Source organism: Musca autumnalis, unplaced genomic scaffold, assembly GCF_047663935.1.
Source record: "Musca autumnalis isolate F117 unplaced genomic scaffold, ASM4766393v1 scaffold_5, whole genome shotgun sequence".
Lineage (NCBI taxonomy): Eukaryota > Metazoa > Arthropoda > Insecta > Diptera > Muscidae > Musca > Musca autumnalis.
Window position 1 is genome coordinate 41863547 of NW_027412088.1, and position 24016 is coordinate 41887562.

The window sequence follows — 24016 nt, forward strand, 5'->3', positions numbered from 1 at the left end:
TGAAGCAACATTGCAGCCTCAATTGCGATGGTAAAAGTTGTTTCAGGGGAAAGTTCATACTTCTTGAGCAAACATCCCTGAAGTTCTAAAAAACCCCTATGGTACCATATGTAGTGGCTGGAGATCCATTCTTTTTTGTATCTCCTCCGCAAAACTTTTGATATTAAATCCTAATCAACATTTTTGTCAGTTCAAACGCCCAAAATTTTTAAAACTCCCTAAATACATGCGTTTTTTGGAAAAAATTGCTTCAATATACACAGGCTGAGGGTATATCTCTGTCGGCAAAGCCGACTGATACTTTTTTACTTGTTAATTTTTAAGAATAATTCGAACTTAAAACTAAAAAACAGATATTAAATATGTATTTCTTTTGTATTTTTTTTCTGTTTTTGGTAAAATAACTAATGTTTCACACTGGTGCACGATGGGGCCGATGACAGGTTTTTGAGGCAAAAAATCACAGGAACAAGCTAGACCTTCAAAATTTCGTTCAGATGTTTATAATCGGCCTAGAAACTAATCTTCGGACTGGAAATAAGTTTGCAAAGTTATTTTAAAATCGGTTCAGATTTGGATATAGCTCCCATATATATGTTTGCCCGATTTGAGGTATTTGGTGCAACAAACACGCAAATTCTGTTAAATTTCGATGATATTTAAAATATGTAACAGGATTCGGTCTAGAAATATGTTTGCCAAATTATATTAAAATCGATTCAGATTTGGATATAGCTCTCATATATATTTTCACCTGATTTTAGGTATTTCGTGCAGCAATCACGCTATATATGTCCAATTGTGATGCAATTTAAAGTGTCTGACGGAATCTAGAAAACATTATGGAGACATCATATTGAAATCGGTTCAGATTTGGATATATCGTTCATAAATTTTCTCTGTCGAAGTTAATTGTTTTCTCATTTTAGTTGGTTGATACCGGACTTCCTTGAGAACATAGTTTGTATATTTTTCTTTTGACAAATTGGTCGAAACAGAGGCGGCATAAATCAAGAGCTTGGTATTGTTGCCGTGTTCATAGGAGAATTCCGAAGCAAGTTTTCTTCTTTCAATATAATCCACATACTGTGTCGCTAGCTAACCATGAGCTTTCAAACTGTAATACACGATTTTTTGACTTCCAATTTGTTATCCATTTTTGGTTAAGGCATGCACAAATGTTATAAACTTATTTTTTACTCCAGTCACGAAGTTGTCATTGACACCTCGATTAAATTTCGCAGAAATCCAGTCTATAACGTGTTTAGGTTTTCGCTAATTTTCCAACCAAAAATTAAAAATATCCAAATTTTTAAGTTTTACGAAATCTGGAAATTGATCATTTTTTAATTCGCAAGTATACGCAAAATTTCTTTTCAAAATATGTTAGCCGTCATTGTCATTGTCATCTTTCACCAGATATATATTTTTACGAGAATACACCCCGATACCGAAAGTTCTACTCCAAAGAACACATGGACGATACCACAGACTACATCAAAAAACATCACTTACTGACACAACAAATTATTGACCACATCTAATATTACATTTACATTTTTAATAATAATCTTAATTTACATAATATTACCCGTATTTTCCATGTTTAAAAAATACATAATATGGTTGCCAGATTGTAATTTTTTGGTTTTGGAGTTTTGAAAGTGCTAACAATATATTTCCGTTATTATTTTATTATTTCAATAACTGACTTGAAAAAATGACCTTTTGCCTCAAAAACCTGCCTTTGCACAGTGGATCCATACATTGGCCAAAAATAATAAAATTAATGTCAAAATTTTGGTACAACATCTGGCAACTCTGACAGCTATGACATGGACCTTTTTAAAAATATATTAGTTTTTGTTTCATTCGAACGCGATCTTCTTATGAATAGCTTCAAAAGTCGGAACATTTGACTAATATTTTTATACCCTTAGCCTTTAGGCTAAAGAGGGTATTTACACTTTGATACGGCCAAAAATGTGCCTCATCGAAATAATGGTTTTAGACCCCAAGTATGTTTGTACGATATCCGTTTCAGACAATTTTGAGTAGATCTAGCAATGTCCGTCTGTCTGTCTGGCTGGTGCGCACGATAACTCTCGAACGGATCAATAGGTATCGAAATATTTTGTCCAGATTTGATTTAAGTTCGAAGATGGGCCATATCGGTCCACTCCTTCAGGTACCTCCCCCACAAAAGTTCAAAAATGTTCGGAAAAATTGTCCGCACGATAACTTTTGAAGGGAGTAACCGATTTGGTCCATACTTTGTATATCGTAAACATTCTACAAGAGGAAGATGAGGTTCCAATATGGCCTCAATCGGTCCACTATTTCGAGTACCTCCCACACAAAACTTCGGAAAAGTTCAGTTTAGAGCCATCTCCCGAATCGCTTTGATTTTTGTTTTAGCAACTTGTATTCACTGCCCTCCATACGACGGTACAAGTTTCATTAAGGGCAAGTCCATACTTCCTGAGAAAATAGCCTGAAAGTTGTAAAAAAACCCCTATGACACCGTGTGAGGTGGTTGGAGCGCAAAATTAATCTAGAACGGATCTGCCGATTCGGTCCAAAACTTGGCCTTAGTAATATTTTGTCCAAACATAGTCTAAGTTTGAAGATAAGCCATGTCGGTCCACTTCTTCATGTACCTCCCCCACAAAAGTTCAAAAATGTTCGGAAAATTTGTTCATACGGTAACTCTTAAAGGGAGTGGCCGAATTGGTCTATACTTTACACATTCTAATATATCTACTAGATATATTAGAGGTTCAAATATGGACTATATTTGTCCAATCCATCCGGTACCTCCCACACAAAATGTCGGATAAGTCCACTTTAAGACCTGCTATCGAATCACTTTCATTTTTGTTAAAGCAACTTGCATTCTCTGCCTCAATTACGATGGTAAACGTTTTTTCAGGGGCAAGTCCATACTTCTTGAGTAAACATCCCGAAGTGTGTAAAAACCACATATGGCACCATATGTAGTGGCTGAAGATCCACTTCCATAATGGTCAATGTAGTTCCATCCTTTCAGTATCTCCTCCGCAAAACTTTTGATCCCTAATCCTAATGAACATTTTTGTCAATTCAAATTCCCAAAATTTATAAAAACCACTAAATACATACATACGTTTTTTGGGAAAAAATTGTTTCAATATATACAGGCTGAGGGTATATCTCTGTCGGCAAAGCCGACTGATACTTTTTTACTTGTTTGCTGTGAGTACAACCTATATTTTATTATACCCTACACCACTAAGTGGGGAGGGTATTATAAGTTGGTTTTGACCAAAAAGTTTGTAACGCATCGAAATAATGGTCGTAGACCCATACTTATATAATCAAAATGAATGTCTCGACGAGCTGAGTTGATCTGGCTATGTGTGTCCGTCCGTCAGTCCGTCCGTCCGTCCGTCTGTCCGTCTGTCCATCTAAACCTTGTAATCACGCTACAGGACGCAATTTTGATCGGATCGTCACGAAATTTTGGATGTTGATGGGGGTCCCGGAGGGGAAGAAGCCTATTGATTTTGGTGATGGTCGGATAATATTTAGGGGTTGGAAAGGGCAAACAACTTAGGTGGATAAAAAGACAACGTTTTTTTCCAAAGCCAATATCTCAGCTTCTGTATACCAAAAGCAAAACCTGACAATGAAAGCAGAAAATATCACCTTTCTAATGACGTAAAGTAGGTGCTCGTAGGTGATCGAACAACGAAGATATCGCAATAGTAGCAAATAAAACCCTAATTTTCATTTTTGCGATTTTAATTATATTGACAAATATCACAGCTTTTGTTGAAGAATTTCCAAAAGCAAGTAGAAGATCCAGTCTTTACAATGATGCAAACTAGGTCGGCGTAGGTAACCAAATAACGGAGATATCGCAATAGTTGGTAATACATCCCATTTTTCTATTTTTTGCAAATCACGCTACAGGTCGCAATATTGATCGGATCGTCACGAAAATTTCAGGGTTAATGTGGTGATGGTCGGATAATATTTAGGGGTCGGAATGGGAAAACACTTATTTGGAGAAAGGTCAACGTTTTATTTCAAAGCCAATATCTCTGTTTCTTTAAGAGGTATATCAAAAGCAAAATCTGGCAAGGAAAGTAGAAAATAGCAGAGATATGGCAATAGCCGATAATGCATCCCATTTCCGATTTTTTTGTAATCACGCCACAGGTCGCAATTTTGATCGGATCGTCACGAAAGTTTAGCTGTTAATGGGGGTCCCACAGAGGAAGAAGCCTACTGATTTTAATGATGGTCGGATAATATTCAAGGGTCGGAATGGGCAAAAACTTATTTGGAGAAAAGGTCTACGTTTTATTTCAAAGCCAATATCTCTGTTTCTTTAAGAGGTATATCAAAAGCAAAACCTGGGAAGGAAAGTAGAAAATATCACCTTTACAACGATGTAAAGTAGGTTGTCGTAGGTGGTCAAATAGCAGAGATATGACAATAGTCAATAATGCATCCCATTTTCCGATTATTTTGTAATCACGCCATAGGTTGCAATTTTGATCGGATCGTCACGAAATTTTAGGGGTTAATGGGGGTCTCACAGAGGAAGAAGCCTACTGATTTTAATGATGGTCGGATAATATTTAGGGGTCGGAATGGGCAAAAACTCATTTGGAGACAAATTCAAAGTTTTATTCTTTGTGAATATATTGGCTTTTAGTAGGGGTATTCCAACGGCAAAACCTGTCAATTGAAGAAGAAAATATTACCTTTACATTGGCGTAAAGCAGGTTGGCGAAGGTGGTCAAACAAGGGAGATACCACAATAGTCGGTAATTCATCCAATTCTTCCATTTTTTGCAATCAAGCTACAGGTCGTAATTTTGATCGGATGGTCACGAAAGTTTGATTGCTTATGTGGGAAAGAGGCATATTATTTTTGGTGGTAGTCGGATTATATTCCCTAAAAGAAATGTTTACCAGTGAAAACCGTATGCACAGGGGTAGTGGTGTAGGGTATCACATGGTCGGCCCCGTCCCGACTATAGCCTTTGCTCACTTGTTTTACTTCATATATCATGTCAATTAAAAGTGGTTGGGGAGGGACTTTTTTCAATATTTAAATGGCAAATGGTCATTCATTCTTGCAACAGGAAATAATTTTTATCAGAAAAAATTCATTTCATAGTATTTTTTCAAAATTTGTTTCAGAGTGGTTTGTGCGTGTTTTTTTATACTTAAATAGAATAAACGTTATTTTAGTCATTAATAGGCAAAAGTTTATTCATTTTTGCTACAGGAATTTATTTTTGAAAAGAAAGGTCAAAAATTCTATACACAACAGAAAACCTCATGAGGTCTTCTATAGGTAACAGACTACCACTTGGGTTCGTCTATATGCAACGGAAGACCTCTTGAGGTCTTCTATATGCAGCAGAGTCTTCTTGGCGTATTCGTTAAGCAACAAAAGACCTTGTTGATTTCCTGCGGGGTCTTGCGTTCATAAAACACCAGTTTGTTGTTAAAAACATTGTTTGGTTCTATGAGGACATTACAAAAAAGAAACAATTTACCCCGTTCGATTTAAAAAACAATTCGACAATAAAAGAAAATTAAAATTATTCTTATTTATATTCAAATTCAAGGCATGCTAGTTTTAAATAATAATAATATTAATTCTTAATGCTTACTATTACCCAAAGAAATATTTTACACGTGCATAGAAAATGGAAATATTGCCTATTTTCTTACATAACTTATTTAAATATACAAAACATATTGTAACCTAATCCATCTACGGAACCACTGAACGGTTAAAGAAGGACTTTATTTCCCCACTATATATGGTCAGCTCAACTATAGACTTTTGCTAAGTTTTTTTTGGTAGGTTTTACCATATATGTAATTTTATTCTCTAATAATTTATTACACACACACAAATTGGAACTCAAGGTCTGTGCGGTGGAAAATTCCTTTTAGAGATGAAAGCCCTTAGTGAGTATATTATGAACCCAAAAGGAAATTTCCCCCATAGGTCAAGTTTCTGAGATATCGCGCGATGAATTCTTTGAATTTTCGCCTATGATGCTTGAGAAAATAGCTTTATATCTCTGTTTGCCGTTATTGAAGCTTCGTTTTGAGATTACATGTCTTCAGTCAAATCGAATGGCGAATCTTTTTGTAGAACATTTCATTCTTCTAACTCAATTCCTTTCGTGTCCTTTTCGTCCTTTCTTTCTAGAACCGTAGTAAAAGTACCACAAGATGAGATTTTACAGCATCCAAATATTCCACAAAAATATTGCTCAGAGAATTTTAGGTACGGTTTTCATTGACAACTAATCGATATTGTCACGTTTTTGTTGTCCTTTTTGACATTTACCCGGATTTTGTTCAGAAAAAACTATGTTTTGTTTTTCTGTATATTCGTTATTTGTTATGTATTGGTAGGTAGACATACATACCCATTGGTTATCGCTAATATTGACATCTGGGATGTATCTGAAATATTTACCATATGTATATAGCTCCAGATATGATGAACACGTTAATGACAATTTTATTTTTTGCAGAATAGATCCGGTTATCTAATATTTTGAACCGGATATAGCCATATAAAACCCGGATTTTGTACCGATTTTAAGTAACCGATTAAGCGTATATGTATACCAATAGAAAGCTAATAAAATTGCCAATCAGGGAAAATAAATATTTTGACAGCATCTCACCTGAGTTCGGTGCTAAAACAAAAACCCGTATTCTTGAACCGTTTTTAAGGAAAAATATCACTGGGCGTAAATATGAAGATCAAAGCTTGGTGGGTGAAATATTATTTTTGCCTATGAAAGTCGATGAAGTTAATATTATGAACCCGGAAGGACAGTTATGCCATAGGTCAAACTTCTGAGTTATTGCGTTATAAAGCTATTTTCTCAAGCATCATAGGCGAAAATTCAAAGAATTCATCGCGCGATATCTCAGAAACTTGACCTATGGGGAAAATTTGGGTTCTTAATATACTCACTAAGGGCTTTCATCTCCAAAAGAAATTTTCCACCGCACAGAAACCTTGTTGCACAGTGTTATTGACCAAATCTTCTGCCGATAGTTTCTTACATAACCCAAGGAAAACTAGAATCAAAAATTTCTTAAATTTATATAAAAGCAATAAGAAAAACATATATTTATTACTTCTCTATGGAAAACATGAAACCATTTGATAAATTGATAATTCTGTGCATATTTTTTCATTTTTTTTGCCAACGAATACAAAACTTTTTAATCATTTACGTGCCGAATATTCCTAACATCTCGATGTGATACAACCATTGCCCACTGATGGTGAAAAGTTTGCGATTTTGCTGTTTTTTTTCGTGTTTTGTTATTCTCTTCAGCGAATTGAATTTTACCACCAAGTGTACTCAACGTACACTGGTGGCAAAAGGACCTTTACAACAAATACACATGCATACATAGATACACACATACACACACACACCGACATACAAATGATAACTGTCCTGGTTTCCGTTACTTGTAATTTGCTATGGTGGTAGTAGTGGTCGTTGTAATTTCTTCTTTGGCACAATTTGTGCACTCGTGCTCTCAACGAATATGGGTCACTTTAATAACATCAAAATGTAGTTTTTGCTTTTTTCTTCCTCAGTCAGCGGCGTATAATCGTGCTATTGGAAAATAGTGCTGCAAAACAAAATATATATACAAAAAGTAAAATGTAAAAAATACAGCAAACAACAATTTATTCGGGGTTGGTTGCATGGTTAAAAATACTTTCCATTTTTACACTCATACTTTATTTGGTGTTTAAATTGTTGTTCGTTTTTCATAGTTTTACCACTGTTGTCTGTTATCTAGCCTGGCAATTCGTGTTCAATCCTCTCGCTTAAACGTGTATAAGTTTTTCAATAATTTTGAGTACTACATATGTTTTTTATATTTAGTTTTGGTTTTTTTTCGCCAGGTTTTTGCATTTTGCTTTATGGGGCTGCATTTTTACGTTGAGTTACTTACTTAAGCCATATTTCAGAATAATCTATTTTTTTATTCACTATGGTCTTTCATTTTGATTTTAAGAGATATGAGTGTGAGAGTTTTTTGTGTACTTTCATATTTGCCGGACTCATATTTTTAAGTGCTATTCATTTAATGTTTTATTTTTAGTTTGTTTTTTACGAAGTTGTGATATAAGCACATGTTTGGATTACAGTATAGGGAATACGAGTACGGTAAGACAATCAGATGGCCAATAAAAACAACTCAGTTATGGGAGTTAAGATAATAACATTGAAAAATGTTTAACACACGAATATAAAATATAAATAATATAACATATAACTAATATAAAATATAACTTTGTTCCAGAACTAAAAATTTTTACATTTTTTACCAATTTTACAAATTTTACCGGAAAACGCGTTTCCGTACACAAAAAAGTTGTAAAATGTTCACTTCTCTTAAAACAAAAATGGCGCTGAATGACGCTCTTTTTAAAAACTTTTTACACGACAAATTTGGGCGAGTAAAAAAGTAATATGGTTGCCGGCGTCTGATTGGCTGATACGCTGACTTTTTTAGGAGTTTTACTATTAAAAAGTACGGGAACGAAGCTTATAAAATGCAAAATATAAAATATAAAATATGAAATATAAAATGTTATATGCAAAATGTAAAATCTATATAAATAAAAATCAAATGTCGTTCGTTTGTAATGACATCAGTTGAGAACGGCTGGACCGATGTGGATAATTCTTTGTGTGAAATGTTCGCCATAACCATACTTATGTTTTTATGCAAAGAAAATTTAACCACGACCTCTGTTACGCCCACTTTTTTAAATTTTTATCATTCCAATTTTTATCATACAAAAACTACTGAACCGATTTTCCTGAAATTGCCAGCGAATGTACAGGGATGGCCCTCGTTAAAATAGACTACAAATTTAGTTGGATTTCAGAAGGGGCGGGGTACTTCCCCTATACCCTATTTCTTTAAAAATGCTATATCTATGTATATAAATCAAAATCAAATGTCGTTCGTTGGTAATGGCATCTGTTGAGAACGGCTGGACCGATTTGGATAATTCTTTCTGTGAAATTTTCGCCAAAACCATACTTAGGTTTTTTATGCAAAGAAAATTTGACCACGCCCTCTTTTACGCCCACATTTTTCAATTCTCAATTTTATAATTTCTACAAAAACTACTGAACCGATTTTCCTGAAATTGCCAGGGAATGTACATGGATGGCCCAGGTTAAAATAGACCATACATTTAATTGGATTTCAGAAGGGGCGGGGTACTTCCCCTATACCCTATTTCTTTAAAATGCTATATCGACGTTTTTGTAGAAAATTAACTTATGTTGAAACTGAGGTATGGGTTATTGTAACACGCGAACAGTTGTACTATACCATAACTTTATAAAGCATTTCGGTAAAATAAACTGTTTTAGCCCGGTACACCGCACTATAGGTAATTTGCCCTGTTTTTGAGGCAAAAAGTCGATTTTGCAAATTTTAATAATAAAAATTTTTTAGTTTTAATTTAAAAAAGAGCATGTCCAAATTTATTAATATGAATGATATTTTTCAAAATAGCGTCATTATCGCGGTTTAAATTGCAGTCAAAGTGAGAATTTCGAAGAGAACTAATAAATATGTATATATTTTAAGGCATATTTCAATGTATTTAAAACCGCGGAAAAATAAATCAAATATAAATATATGAAAATTGGAATAGATTGGCAATTGCGAGAGGAATTTATTTAATATATAATATAGCTTAAACATTTTGGATAGCGACCAAAAAACACAAAAAGTCAGAAATAAATATTTTATTTTTCTTAACCTCACTTCATATAGACTTATACTAAATTGGCCGCGTTTGGCCGTGATTTTGCCACCTAGAACACATTACTGAAAGTCTTCTGCAATGGTATTACTAGGTTTCAAAACCCGATTTTGCCCGTTTTTTGACATTTATGAGATTTTATTAGGTTACTACTCAATAAAAAGTCTTAAAATTTGGGAAGTTTGTTTGAGGAAATAAAAAATAAATGTAAAAAATATTGTTGTTTACAATTTCATTGCAAGTAAAATAAGTAATTGCGGCAAATTGTTCGGTATATCCGTGGTTTTCTATAAACGGTGCGGCAGTAGAAAGCTTTATTTTATCTCCCTATTACATATTAATCATTGATACGGTTTAAAGGAGTCCTAAACCTCGTCTTTATTAACGTATATTCAAAAAATATACAAAACTGTAGTAACAATTCGTTGGAAAATATACTCGCGGGGACAAAATTTGTGTTACTTACTACCGTGAGAGTTTTCATCAGTTTGTTTTGTATAAGAAAACTAATGAAAATCATATTGGAAAAAATGGCGTTGTTCGTTATATACGTAGTTGCTTATAACCGTTGTTCCTTATATCCGAATTTATCTGTAAAAATCTTTGTTTTATCTCACTTTTACACATAAATAATTTAAAAAGTTAATAAATCCTTTATTTCCGCTGTTATTAATTTTTGTCTCAAAAACAGGGCAAATTACCTATAGTGCACCGTTGGGTTTCTTAAAATAATAATTTGAGTGGAAGCTGTGGTCGTAGTAATGTAAACAAGAAAAAAAGTATCAGTCGGCTTTGCCGACAGAGATATACCCTCAGCCAGTGTGGATTGAAATACTTTTTTCCCAAAAAAAGTATGTATTTAGGAGGGTTTTCAAAATTTTGGGCATATGAAGCGACAAAAGTATGGATAGGATTAAAGCTCAACAAGTAAAAAAGCATTAAGTTCGGCCGGGCCGAACTTTTCATACCCTCCACCATAAAATATTCATTCCTGTCCCCAACTTTAAGTGAGTACGTTAAAATGTCAGATAATGTACATAAAGTGCTTCATTCGGGAGGCCCTTTTTTATGGTGCCTATATCTAACTGTTGACAATTTTTGGTGGGCTAGAAATTGGGAGGTACTGTTATATAGGGGTTATAATAAAACATGGGCCTATGTTGACAGTTTTTGATGGGAGCCTTTAATGTCAAAAAACTCCTAATTCGGTTAAAAAATTTAGCTAGAATCCTCAAAATATCGAAAATCGGTACATAACATGGGAACTTCAAATGTCATTAACAGTTAGTTCGGAAGTATCTGGGCTATACGAAAATATGAACTTAAATGAACAATTTTTGTTGCAGAATTTTTGTTGACTTTTAAATTTCAAATTACAGAAAGTTCGTCCAAAAAATAAAGCTAAGGTACGGAAAATCGGGAGGTTTGTTTTGGGCTATACAAAAACATGGACCTACGTTCGGTTAAACATTTTAAGTAAAATCCTCAAAGTGCCGAAAATCGGGAAGTATCGTTATATTGGGGCTATGTTGAAAATTGTTGATGCAGATGTGTGGTGACCACTACAACTTTCAAATGTCAAATTACAGTTAGTTCTGTTAAAAATTTGAAGCTAAAAACATGGACCTATGTTGACAATTTTTGATCGAGAGGTGTTGACCACTAAGAACTTCAAATGTCAAATTACTACTAGTTCGTTTTAATATTGTAGCTAAAATCATCAAATTACTGAAAATCGGGAGGTACCGTTATATGGGGGCTTTCTTGACAATTTTTGGTGGAGAGGTGTGGTGACCACTAAGAATTTCAAATGTCAAATGTTCAAATTACAGATAATTCGGTTAAAACTTGTTGGTAAAATTATCAAAATTCCTGAAATCGGGCGGTAACGTTATATGGGGGCTATTCCAAAACATGGACCTATGTCCACTAGTTATATAAGTTTATTGACATTTAAGAACCCTAAATGTCAATTGATAGCTAAATCGGTCTTAAAATGTAGATAAAAACGTCAAAATACCGTAAATCGGGGGTACCGTTATATGGAGGCTATACCAAAACGTGGACCTAGGTCCACAACTTTCGTTATATAAGTTTAGTTACACTTAAGAACCCTAAATATCAAATTATAGCTATATCGGTCTGAAAATGTAGCTAAAAACGTCAAAATACCGTAAATCAGGGGGCTACCGTTATATGGGGGCTATACCAAAACGTGGACCTATGTCCACAAATTTTGTTATATAAGTTTATTGACACTTAGGAACACTAAATGTCAAATTATAGCTAAATCGGTCCGAAAATGTCGCTACAAACGTCAAAATACCGCAAATCGGGGGGTACCGTTATATGGGGGCTATACCAAAACGTGGACCTATGTCCACAGGTTTTGTTAAATAAGTTTAATGATACTTAAGAACCCTAAATGTCAAAATATAGCTAAGTCGGTCTGAAAATGGAGCTAAAACCGTCAAAATACCGTAAATCGGGGGGTACCGTTATATGGGGGCTATACCAAAACGTGGATCTATGTCCACAACTTTTGTTATATAAGTTTATTGACATTTAAGAACCCTAAATGTCAAATTATAGCTACATCGGTCTGAAAATGTAGCTAAAAACGTCAAAATACCGCAAATCGGGGGGTACCGTTATATGGGGGCTATACCAAAACGTGGACCTATGTCCACAACTTCTAATATATAAGTTAATTAACACTTAAGAACCCTAAATGTCAAATTATAGCTACATCGGTCTGATAATGTAGCTAAAAACGTCAAAATACCGTATATCGGGGGGTACCGTTATATGGGGGCTATACCAAAACGTGGACCTATGTCCACAACTTTTGTTATATAAGTTTATTGATACTTAAGAACCCTAAATGTCAAATTATAGCTAAATCGGTCCAAAAATGTAGCTAAAAACGTCAAAATACCGCAAATCGGGGGGTACCGTTATATGGGGGCTATACCAAAACGTGGACCTATGTCCACAACTTTTGTTATATAAGTTTATTGACACTTGAGAACCCTAAATGTCAAAGAACCCTAAATGTCAAATTATAGCTACATCGGTCTGATAATGTAGCTACAAACGTCAAAATACCGCAAATCGGGGGGTACCGTTATATGGGGGCTATACCAAAACGTGGACCTATGTCCACAAGTTTTGTTATATATGTTTATTGACACTTGAGAACCCTAAATGTCAAATTTTAGCCAAATCGGTCTGAAAATGTAGCTAAAAACGTCAAAATACCGTAAATCGGGGGGTACCGTTATATGGGGGCTATACCAAAACGTGGGCCGATATAGCCCATCATCGAACTTGACCTGCCTGCAAACAAAAGACGCATTTTCCCAAAATTTCAGCGTCCTATCTCCATTTTTGTGGATGCTAGAGTGATTACCACAGACGGACGGACGGACGGACGGACGTGCTCAGATCGACTTAGAATTTTACCCTGATCAAGAATATATATACTTTATAGGGTCGCAAATGAGTATTTCAATGCGTTACAAACGGAAAAACAAACTTAATATACCCTCCATACTATGGTGGAGGGTATAAAAAATTGCGGGGATAACGATAGATAGGGCTTGTTTATCACACTAGCCTACGAAAAACATAATATCGCTGTAAACAGGGCCACTAGGAAAACCTTCGGTAAAAATGTCCAAAGGATCCTCGAACAGACCCTTAACCATACAAAAATGTTGAATATTTGTATGGTTGGTATCACAAGGGTTGGACAGGTAGGGCCCAAATTTGAACATAAACTAAGTTTCGACCATATTTAGAGATCCAAAGTTTGGACCAAATCGGTTGCTACGTCTTTGACAAATCGCGCGTACCATTTTAGCGAATATTTTCGAACTTTTGTGTGATAGGTACCAGAAGGAGTGGACCTATAAGCACCATCTTCGAATTTCATCTAATATTCGAAGAAATATTATAATACCCAAAGTGAGGACGAACGCAGCATTCGGTTCGAGCTCTACACTCACTACATGTGATGCCATAGGGGGTTTTACAACTTTCGGGCTGTTTTCTCAAGAAGTATGGACTTGCCCTTGAAAAAACTTTTATCGTCGTAATGGAGGTAGCGAATGCAAATCGCCTCAACAAAAATCAAAGTAATTCGAGAGCCGGTCTTCAAGTGAACTTATCCGAAATTTTGTGTGAGAAGAACTAGAAGGAGTAGTCAAATATAGACCATATTCAAACCTGATCTATATCTGGTAGATATATATTAGGATGTGCACAGTATGGATTAAATCGGTCACCGCCTTCAAGAGTTATCGTTCGCACAATTGTTCCGAGCATTTTTGAACTTTTGTGGGGGAGATACCTGAAGAAGTGGACCAATTAGGCTTATCTTCGAACTTAAACTAAGTTTGCGCAAAATATTACGAAGGCCACATTTTGGACCGAATTGGCAGATCCGTTCGAGAGTTATCTTGCGCTCCCACCACTACACACGGTTTCATAGGGTTATTTCCGTACCTTTCAGGATATTTTCTCAGGAGGTATGGACTTGCCCCTGATGAAACTTATAGCGTCGTATGGAGGGCAGTAAATACTAGTGGCTACAGCAAAAATCAAAGCGATTCAAGAGTAGGTCCTAAACTGAACTGAAGGAGTGGACCGATTGAGCCCATATTGGAACCTCATCTGAGTCTGGTAGAAATTTCCCGATGTGCAAATTATGGACGAAATCGGCTACTTCTTTTAAGAGTTATCGTGCGCACAAATTTTTCAAACATTTCCGAGCTTTTGTGGGGGAGTTACCGGAAGGAGTGGACCGATATAACCCATCTTCGAACTTAAACTATGTTTGGACAAAATATTACGAAAGCCAAATTTTGGACCAAATCGGTTGATCCGTTCGAGAGTTATAGTGCGCTCCAGCCAGACAGACGGACGGACATGGCTAAATCAACTCCAAATTGTCTGAAACACATTTCGTCCAAACATACTTGGGGTCTAAAACGATTATTTCGATGAGGCACATTTTGCCCGTATGAAAGTGTTCCTGCAAAAACCCCTATGACACCGTGTGTAGTGGTTGGAGCGCAAGATAAATCTCTGCCAATTCGGTCCATAATTTGGCCTTCGTAATATCTTGTCCAAACATAGTTTAAGTTCGAAAATAAACCGACCGACATCCACTTCTTCAGGTACCTCCCTCACAAAAATTAAAAAAATCTGCGGAAAAAATATGCGCACGACAACTCTTGAAGGGAGTAGCTGATGTAATCCATACTCTGCACATCCTAATATACTAGTATCTACCAGATATAGATCAGGTTCGAATATGGACTATATTTGTGCACTCCTTTGGGTACCTAACAACACAAAAGTTCGGATAAGTTCACTTTAGGACCAGGTCTCCAATCACTATGATTTTTGTTGAATCGATTTGCATTCGCTATCTCCATTACAACGGTAAAATTTTTTTCAGGAGCAGGTCCATATTTCTTGGGAAAACATCCCGAAAGGTGTAAAAAGCCCTATGTCGTCATATGTGGCTCTCGAACTGTTCTACCGATTTGGTGCAACATTTGGTCTTCGTCATATTTTATTCAAACTTAGTTTCATGTGGCAATACCGGTTCCCAACTTCCGGTACTTCTCCCCATTATTTAAAAAATGTCACTAAAATGTTAGGACGATGTCACTTGAATGGTGCAACGAATTTGGTCCAAACTTTGGATCTCCTAATATTTTGTCAAAATTTAGTTTAACTTCTAAAATGGCCGATATCAGTCCCCCTTAGGGGAACCTCCCCCCCAAAATTCCTAATCCACATTTTTGTCGGCAAGTTCAAATGTTGAAAAAGGGCCACAAAATTCTGAAGAGACGCTAAATACCTTCTATCTGTCCGTAGATGAAAGTTTCAATTCACATTAGCTGAGGGTATACCTCTGTCGGCAAAGCCGACTGACACTTTTTTACCTGTTATTTTTAAAGTACTTACTTACTTAGCCTGCCAATACAGAACATTTGTTCTATAGGCCGAACTAAGAAAAATCTCCATTTCCCTGTGTCTATTGCTTCTCTTTCTGGAATACCGCGCCTTGTCATCTCTTCATCCACTTGTTTGCGCCATCTATTCTTTGGCCTGCCAATTATGGATGCACCGCCAAGCGGCTCATATTTATACGCCTCTTTAGAGGGTTCATCATCGCTCATTCTTATGATATGGTCTAGCCAACGCAATCGTTGCATCTCGACACGTTTAACTATATTGATCTCGTTGTATAGCAGATACAGCTCGTGGTTCATGCGACGTCGATACAACGCAGATTGGTCCGTAGATCTTTCGAAGAATTTTTCTCTCAAACACACCAAGCACTGCCTTATCTGCTTGCGCAAGTACCCAGGCTTCGAAACCATACACCAGCATGGGTAGTATCAGTGTTTTGTAGAGCGTTATTTTTGTTTGACGAGATGTGGTTTTGTTTTTAAATTGCTTACTTAAACCATAGTAGCATCTGTTGGCCAATACAATTCTTCTTCTTCTTATTTCACAACTGATGTTGTTTGTTGTGTTTACGGAGGTGCCGAGGTAGACGGAGTTTTTTACTACCTCAATATTATAGGAACCAACATCCACAGTCGGTCCGAGCTCAATGGATGCATTGCGCGTCGACACCATCAACTTGGTCTTCTCACCGATTACCGCCAGACCCACTTTAGCAGATTCTCCTTCGACCTTTATAAAGGTATCAGTTACTTCCTTTACTGATCGTCGTATGATGACTATGTCATCAGCATAAGCAAGTAACATGTGGCTATTGGTGTAAATTGTGCCATTTATTTTGACATTTGCCTCTCGTATAACCTTTTCTAGCAGGATGTTGAAGAGATCACACGAGAGGCTGTCTCCTTGCCTGAAACCTTTTTGGTACTAAATTCTTCCGATAGGTTCTTTCCTATTTTAACTGAAGATCTTGTGTCAGTTAAAGTCATTTTACAAAGCCGAATGAGCTTTGCGGGAATACCAAATTCAGACATGGCTTGGAATACCTTTGAACGCAGCGGGCTGTCGAAGGCTGCTTTATAATCGACAAAAAATTGGTAGGTGTCGATCTGCATCTCTTGGGTCTTCTCCAGGATTTGCCGCAGGGTAAATATCTGGTCAATGGTGGACTTGCCAGGTCTAAAGCCGCATTGGTATGGTCCAATTATCTCGTTGAACATAGGCTTTAGTCGTTCGCACAATATCCCTGACACGATCTTGTTGGCAATAGGGAGTAGACTAATGCCCCTATAGTTAGAGCATACAGTCTTATCTCCCTTCTTGTGGACGGGGCACAGGATACTCAGGTTCCAATATTCGGGTACGCGTTCTTCCTGCCAGATGGTGCTAACTAGCTGATGCATACACCTTATCAGCACGTCGCCCCCGGTTTTAAACAGCTCGGCTAGTAAGCCATCGGCTCCTGCTGCCTTTTTATTCTTCAGCCGATTTATTGCTGTCTTTACCTCATCTTGGCTGGGCGGTATACATTCAATACCATCTTCTGGGATTGGGACTGTGGTATCTTCGTCGTCTTCGCTGCTATTGGATACCAACAGTTTTGAAAAATGTTCTTTCCATATCCTGAGTACACTATCTGTATTATTTACCAAATTACCTTGCTGGTCTCTACAGGAGGAGGTGCCTGTACCAAAGCCATCAGTTTGATGCTTCACTCTTTGGTAGAATTTTCGGTCTTCATTCTGGCTCCTGTACATCTCGATTTTTTCACAGTCCCGCTTTTCCATCTCCCTCTTTTTCCTGCGGAAAAGACGTTTCTCCTCTCTCCTTTTCTCCTTGTATCTCTCTAGTGCGCTACGCGTTGCTACGGATTGTAAAGTAGCCCTATTAGTCCGGTCAAAATAGACATTGAAATAGCAAAAATTCCCACAAGGCTGAAATTTGGTGGAGAGCTAGAGTTTGCCATTAGAAGCAACGTCCTAAAAGTCCCCATCGATCCCATGTGTGCAAAAGAAATTATTCGGGGTCAAAGGTCAAATTTTAAGGGTTTTTTTGGTTTTCGGATTTATTTTTTGATAACGGTTGATCTAATCAAAAAGTGACTTAAGTAAATATTGTAGACAGAAAAATTATATACAAGTTTCACCTTAATAGTTTTTTCCTAGAAGGAACCATTCTTGAGATATAGCTGTTCTAAAAAACACATGATTTTTATGCACTTATAAGGGAAATATGCACATATTCAGACGAACCGGCTAAAATAAGCGAAGTAATCGGGTCTGTCGCCCAAAAATATATATATTTTCTTGAAGAGCGAGATTATCGCTATCTTCTAAAAAAAATTCCAACAAAATCGGAGCTTGTTTAGTAGAGTTATTCAATGTTAGAGTCATTTTATGCAAAAATAGCCCATTTAACCCACATGTGTAATCGAAAGCCCAAAGGGAACGACCCCAACGAAAACTCTCCGATTTTTTTCAAGTTTTGTCCGTAGGTAAGGTTTGTTGCGCTGATTACGGAAATGTATAATTTTCAACGGTCGCGGATCCGGTTCGCCGGTTATTCGACCAGAAAGGCCAAATTTAAAAACCGGGTTAGACCCGGATCTACTGAACCGATTCCTGCAAAGTGGATATCGTCTGAAAGCTTACGGAAGTATCTACCACATAGTGTCGTTACTTTAACCGGTTCGCCTCATAATGTACTTACGCGGCTAATTTTTTATTTGACCTTTAGATCGCGATATCTCGAAAATGGTAAATATTTTCAAGTATCATAAAGACCACTCTTGTAGACAATTATTGAATCAACAACTTTTACGTTAGCCGGCTTTTGCTAAGTCTAACCGTTTTTGAGAAAAATTACAAAAACTGAATAATGCCTCCAAAATGACCTTTGACCCCGAATAACTTGTTTTGCACACATGGGATCGATGGGGACTTTTAGGACGTTGCTTCTAATGGCTAACCCTAGCTTTCCACCAAAATTCAGCTTTGTGGGAATTTTTGCTATTTCCCCCTTATACGCATGTCTATTTTGACCGGACTATATATGCCGTATTTTTCTCTTCGGTGGCAGCACGACACTCCTGATCATACCATGGATTCCTTGGTGAAGGTCTCTGGTATCCAAGTATGGATTTTGGGGCTGTTTGCATGGAGTGGGCAATGCTTTGCAATTGCGCTGAAATGTTATCGGGATGAGGAGTGCTTTGATTAAGCAATTGGGCTAGTTGAGCGGAATATGCTGTGGCTATCTGTTGTGATTGCAGCTTACCGATGTCTAACTTTCGTGTTGTGTCCGTTCGTATTTTGTTTGCTACGTTTAACCGGGTGTGTACCTTTCCTGCAACTAGGTAGTGGTCCGCGTCTATGTTTGCTTCTCGGAACGAGCGCACATCCAAGACGCTCGATGAGTGGCTTCCATCTATCACAACGTGATCAATTTGATTTCTTGTTTTCTGATCTGGAGGCAGCCAGGTGCCCTTATGGATGTCGAGATGTTTAAATCTGGTGCTGCTAACTACCATGTTTTTTGCCGCTGCGAAGTCTGTCAGCCTCATGTCATTGTCAGATGTTTCATTGGGACTGAAGTTTCCGACTGTTGGGCCAAAGATATTTTCCTTTCCAATTTTGGCATTAAAATCGCCTAGAATAATTATAATATCATGGGCAGGACAACGGTAATTTGTTTCTTCTAAGCGCTCATTAAAATATGTCTTTGGTCTGTTCGTCCTTGTCTTCAGTGGGAGCATGAGCGCAAACGGGTGTGAAGCTGGATACCAGATGTTTTAGTCTCCGACTAACTACGAATCCACAACCAAACTCATGCTTTACGTCATGGCAGCTATAATACAGTGCGTCACCTTTAGGTGTTGTTGTGACGCCTTTCCCAATCCATCGTATTTCCTGTATGGCAGTAATATCGGTCTTGTACTTTTCAAGTACGTCTGCCAATGCGAAGACTGCACCTTCTCTATAAAGAGTGCGAACATTCCAGGTGCAGATTCGCAGATCATGGTCCTTAAAACGTTTGCGGGGTTCGTCAACTTTAGAGGGGTTTGTTTTTCTTTTCTTTCGTTTTTTCATAGTAGGCTGTTTTTTCTAGGGGAGGGTTACTAACCCGACGCCCGAACCCAAGTTTTTAACGTTCTTATGGGAGAACGCGCGGCACATGTTAGCTCACTACCTTTAACGGGTGTTAAAGGCAGCTCCCCAGGTGATACCACGGGGAGGTCAGTGTCCACTTGGGATGAAAGAGGGACCAAGATAAATCCTGGACTTTGCCATGTTAAAACCGGTCAGGACCGTTGCTTGGTATCTTCCATCCCCTACGTCACCCTTGCTAATAACATATTCAATAAATTAAATTTGCAATATATAACTACCAAAAACATTAATTTTTCAAATGAAAACGTCTAAAATATATCCTCCTTTTATTTTCGTTACAGGGTGAATGCTCAGCTGGTACACTGCCTGTTGCATGGGTCGATGAGGGTCCCGGTCCGCCAAAGTGTCTCAAATCATGTAACGAAGAAGAAGAAACGCCATTTACAAATAAGTTAAATAAGGATAACATGAGTAATAATACGAATACCAATAACACTAATAGTAATAATAACATCAGCAACAACAACAACAAACATAAAAACAAAAAGGATAATAAAATTAATATAAAATTAGTAGGCTATACAACAACAACAAACACCTTTAACATTAAGCTAAGAAATAGTCAGCCAACTATTAGTCATAGTTCCATTAACGGAGACGGAGGTGACGTCAGAGACGTCATCAGCACCACAAAGGATTCGAATAAACACAGCAACAGAAAATCCAAGCAACAACAACAACAGCAGCAGCAACACAGTCAAAAGCTGTTGAATCCTTTTAATTATTATCAAATACACAAGAACTACAACAACAACTATAGTAAAATGACAAAAACGAGACGCAACTCTAATGAAAGACGGCCACAAATAATAAAAACAACAACCACAATGGCAGCAGAAACAGCATCAGCATCGAAATCCAAAGCAACATCGTCATCATCCTCCTCGTCCTCGCCTTTACCAGCAGACAGTTCAACGACTGTGGAGTTGGCCACAGGAAAAACAAAAACAAGTGCAAACATGACAAATGCCAATGAAAACACCACCAATATTTTAGATGCAACAATTACCCACACAAACACAAATAACTACAGCGATGATATCTATGACTTTATGCATGAAATGCAACAAGATGCTGCCGCACACAGTGACACGGATGGTGTGGATGATATTGTTGATGAGGATGTTGGTAATGACGAAGACGATGACGACGACGACAGAGAGGATGCAGACGATGACAACGACCATAATGTCCACAATGATGCTGCTGTGGCCGATAATTCTGCCTTTGCCATGCAGCTGCAGCAGTTTCAACAGCAACAACAACAACAGCAGCAGCAGCAGTACCACCACAATCAACAAACCCAACAAAATCAGGCCAACAATAATATTGTCAAAATGAAATTGACGACGACAGCTGGCGCCAGCAGCCGTAGTGCCAGTCAACAATTTCAATTGAAATATAATCGCCTGCAATCGAATCATAATGAAAACAACAGCAATAATGCTGCTCATGGTGGTGGTGGTGGTGGTAACACCAATAACAATAACAAACGACATCATCAATCCTATCAGTTGCAAGTACAGGACGTGCCAGATTTCAATAACAAAATGAACAACAATTATGGTTCTGGCCAACAACAGCGTCTGGCAAATGTCAACAGCAATAGCTACGGGAGCAGCAGCAACAGCGATAGCAACAGTGCTAGTAGTAGCAGCAGCAATGATGTGTTCCCCCCAGCAGCGGAACAAAATCATCAACAACAGCCACAACAACAGTGCCTTGAATATTTGGGCGATAGTGCCAATACAACGCCCGAGCACTTATGTAATCTCACCTCACCCAGCCAATTGTTGGCCCAGTTGCGACACTTGCGTTTAAGAAATTGTTGCGAACGTAATGTCTACAGCGCCCTGCATACATTGGCCCTTAATGCCACGCTCAGCGGTGGTGAATCGTGTATACGTATTCTAGAGGATTTAATTGAATTGGATGCCTTGGCATCGCGCATCACATGCGGCCTTTCCGAAATACTTTTTCGCTTCGATTGCCGTCAAGTTTATTCGATAATACATCAGTGTGAGGATTGCAAGGTAAGAATTGGAAATATATAGTCGAATTTTTTGTATGAAATGGACAGTAAAATGTAAGTGATATAACTGTATAAGATTTTAGTATAATGAACTTCCTTAGAAATGTTCATTTATTCGTCGGCATACAAAGGATCTGTTCCTTAATATTTAAAACCATAACTTGCCAACAGACCTATAATAATTTTGATTAAATTCTTCTTAATCTGTCATTTTAATTTTTGCGCTACAATTCAAGAAATATTCAGGATTCCCATTAAAAATTATTTTTTCTCTTGTACACCAGAGAAAAAACCATGAAGTCAGCGAATTCATTGTGACAAAATGTACACCAAGATATGTATGTTAGTGTGTATGTGCGATAACATCAGTTGTCAGAAGTTAATAATTAATTTTGTGTGAAAGAGAAAAAAAAACTGAAGAATAAAAAAAGTAGCGTGTTGAGCTTTCATGACTTAAGTGTTGTAACAAGTCTTCATTTTTAATACGTGTTCTTTTTTTGTTAATTCTCTTTATTAAATAACTTATTTCAGATTTTATAAATGAAAATCCACAGTACAAATACATATGCATGTGCGGTGAAACACACAGCATACATTAACAAACCAAATTCAAGGTCATAAAAACAAATTAAACAAAATACTTAAAAAGAGTAGTTGTTCGTATTCAAGGCAAAATGTGCAATATCCCTTTAACTTTACAAATACAAATATTTACTTAATGTCTGAAAATGTATTATGCTTAATCTCAATTTTAAAAAAAATGCCTAACGCACTCAATACAAATGTCCTTACTAACTCATTATTTTAACAAGGCATGTCACCAAAAATAAGCAGTTATTTTTTGGCCACAAAAAAGTCAACAAATAAGTAGCCTAGACCTTCAATATCAGACTAACTGCTTATTCCGTCGACTTTTAGTGGCCAAAAAATAACAGCTTATTACTAGTGACTTGTTTTCTGAGAGACCAGAAAACCCACGATCGTTGATTTTAAAGAACATTTTTGAGAGGAACCACAATTGCGGATTTCTAAAGAATATTTATTGAAAGGCCAAAAAACTACAATCGTGGATTTTAAAAGAATAATTTTTGAGAAATCAGAAGAGCCACAGTCGTGGATTTTTAAAGAATAATTTTTGAGAAATCAGAAGAGCCACAATCGTGGATTTTTAAAGAACATTTTTTGAGGAACCACTAAAACCACAATCGATGATTTTTAAAGAACATTTTTTGAGGGACCACTAAAACTATAATCGTGGATTTTCAAAGAAACAATTTTTAAGGGACAACTAAAACCACAATCGCGGATTTTTACACAACATTTTTTGAGGGACCTCTAAAACCACAATCGTGAATTTTTATTAAATTTTTTTCGGAGCACCAGAAGAGCCGTAATTGTGGATTTTTAAAGATGCCTATTTTTTGAGATGTCTATCATGAGCTTTTAAAGAATATTTTTTGAAAGACCAAAAGAGCCACAAATGCTGATTTTTAAAGAATATTTTTTGATAGACCTGAAGAGCCACAATTGCAGATTTTTAACGAATACTTATGAAAACCCAAAATCGTGGTATTTAAGGAATATTATTTTGAGAAACCAAACGAGCCACAATCGTTGATTTTTTAGGAATATTGTTTGAGAGACCAAGAGAACCATAATCGTGAATTATTAAAGAATATTTTTTGAGTGACCAAAATAGCTACCGTCCTGGATTTTCAAAGAATATTTTTCGAGAGACCGTCCTGCTGGATTTTTAAAGAATACTATTGAGACACCAGGAGATCCAAAATCGTGGAATTTTAAAGAATATTTTTTTAATGACCAGGACAGCCACAATCATGGATTTTTTTAGGAATAATGTTTGAGAGACCATGAGAACCACAGTCATGGATTTTTAAAGAATATTTTTTGAGAGACCAAAAACGCCACAATTTGAACTTTTAAAAAATATTTTTTGAGAGACCAAAAGAGCCA

The 24016-nt window shown here is 36.8% G+C and overlaps 1 protein-coding gene across 1 annotated transcript in view; it reads left to right on the forward strand.

The window, feature by feature from the left end:
* Mid1 (calcium-permeable channel component Mid1) overlaps nucleotides 1–24016 on the forward strand; it is a 296978-nt gene that overhangs the window by 135042 nt on the left and 137920 nt on the right. Inside the window, exon 4 of the mRNA XM_073955534.1 lies at nucleotides 20292–22043. Coding sequence (XP_073811635.1) covers nucleotides 20292–22043 — 1752 coding nt within the window. The remainder of the gene's footprint in view (nucleotides 1–20291; nucleotides 22044–24016) is intronic.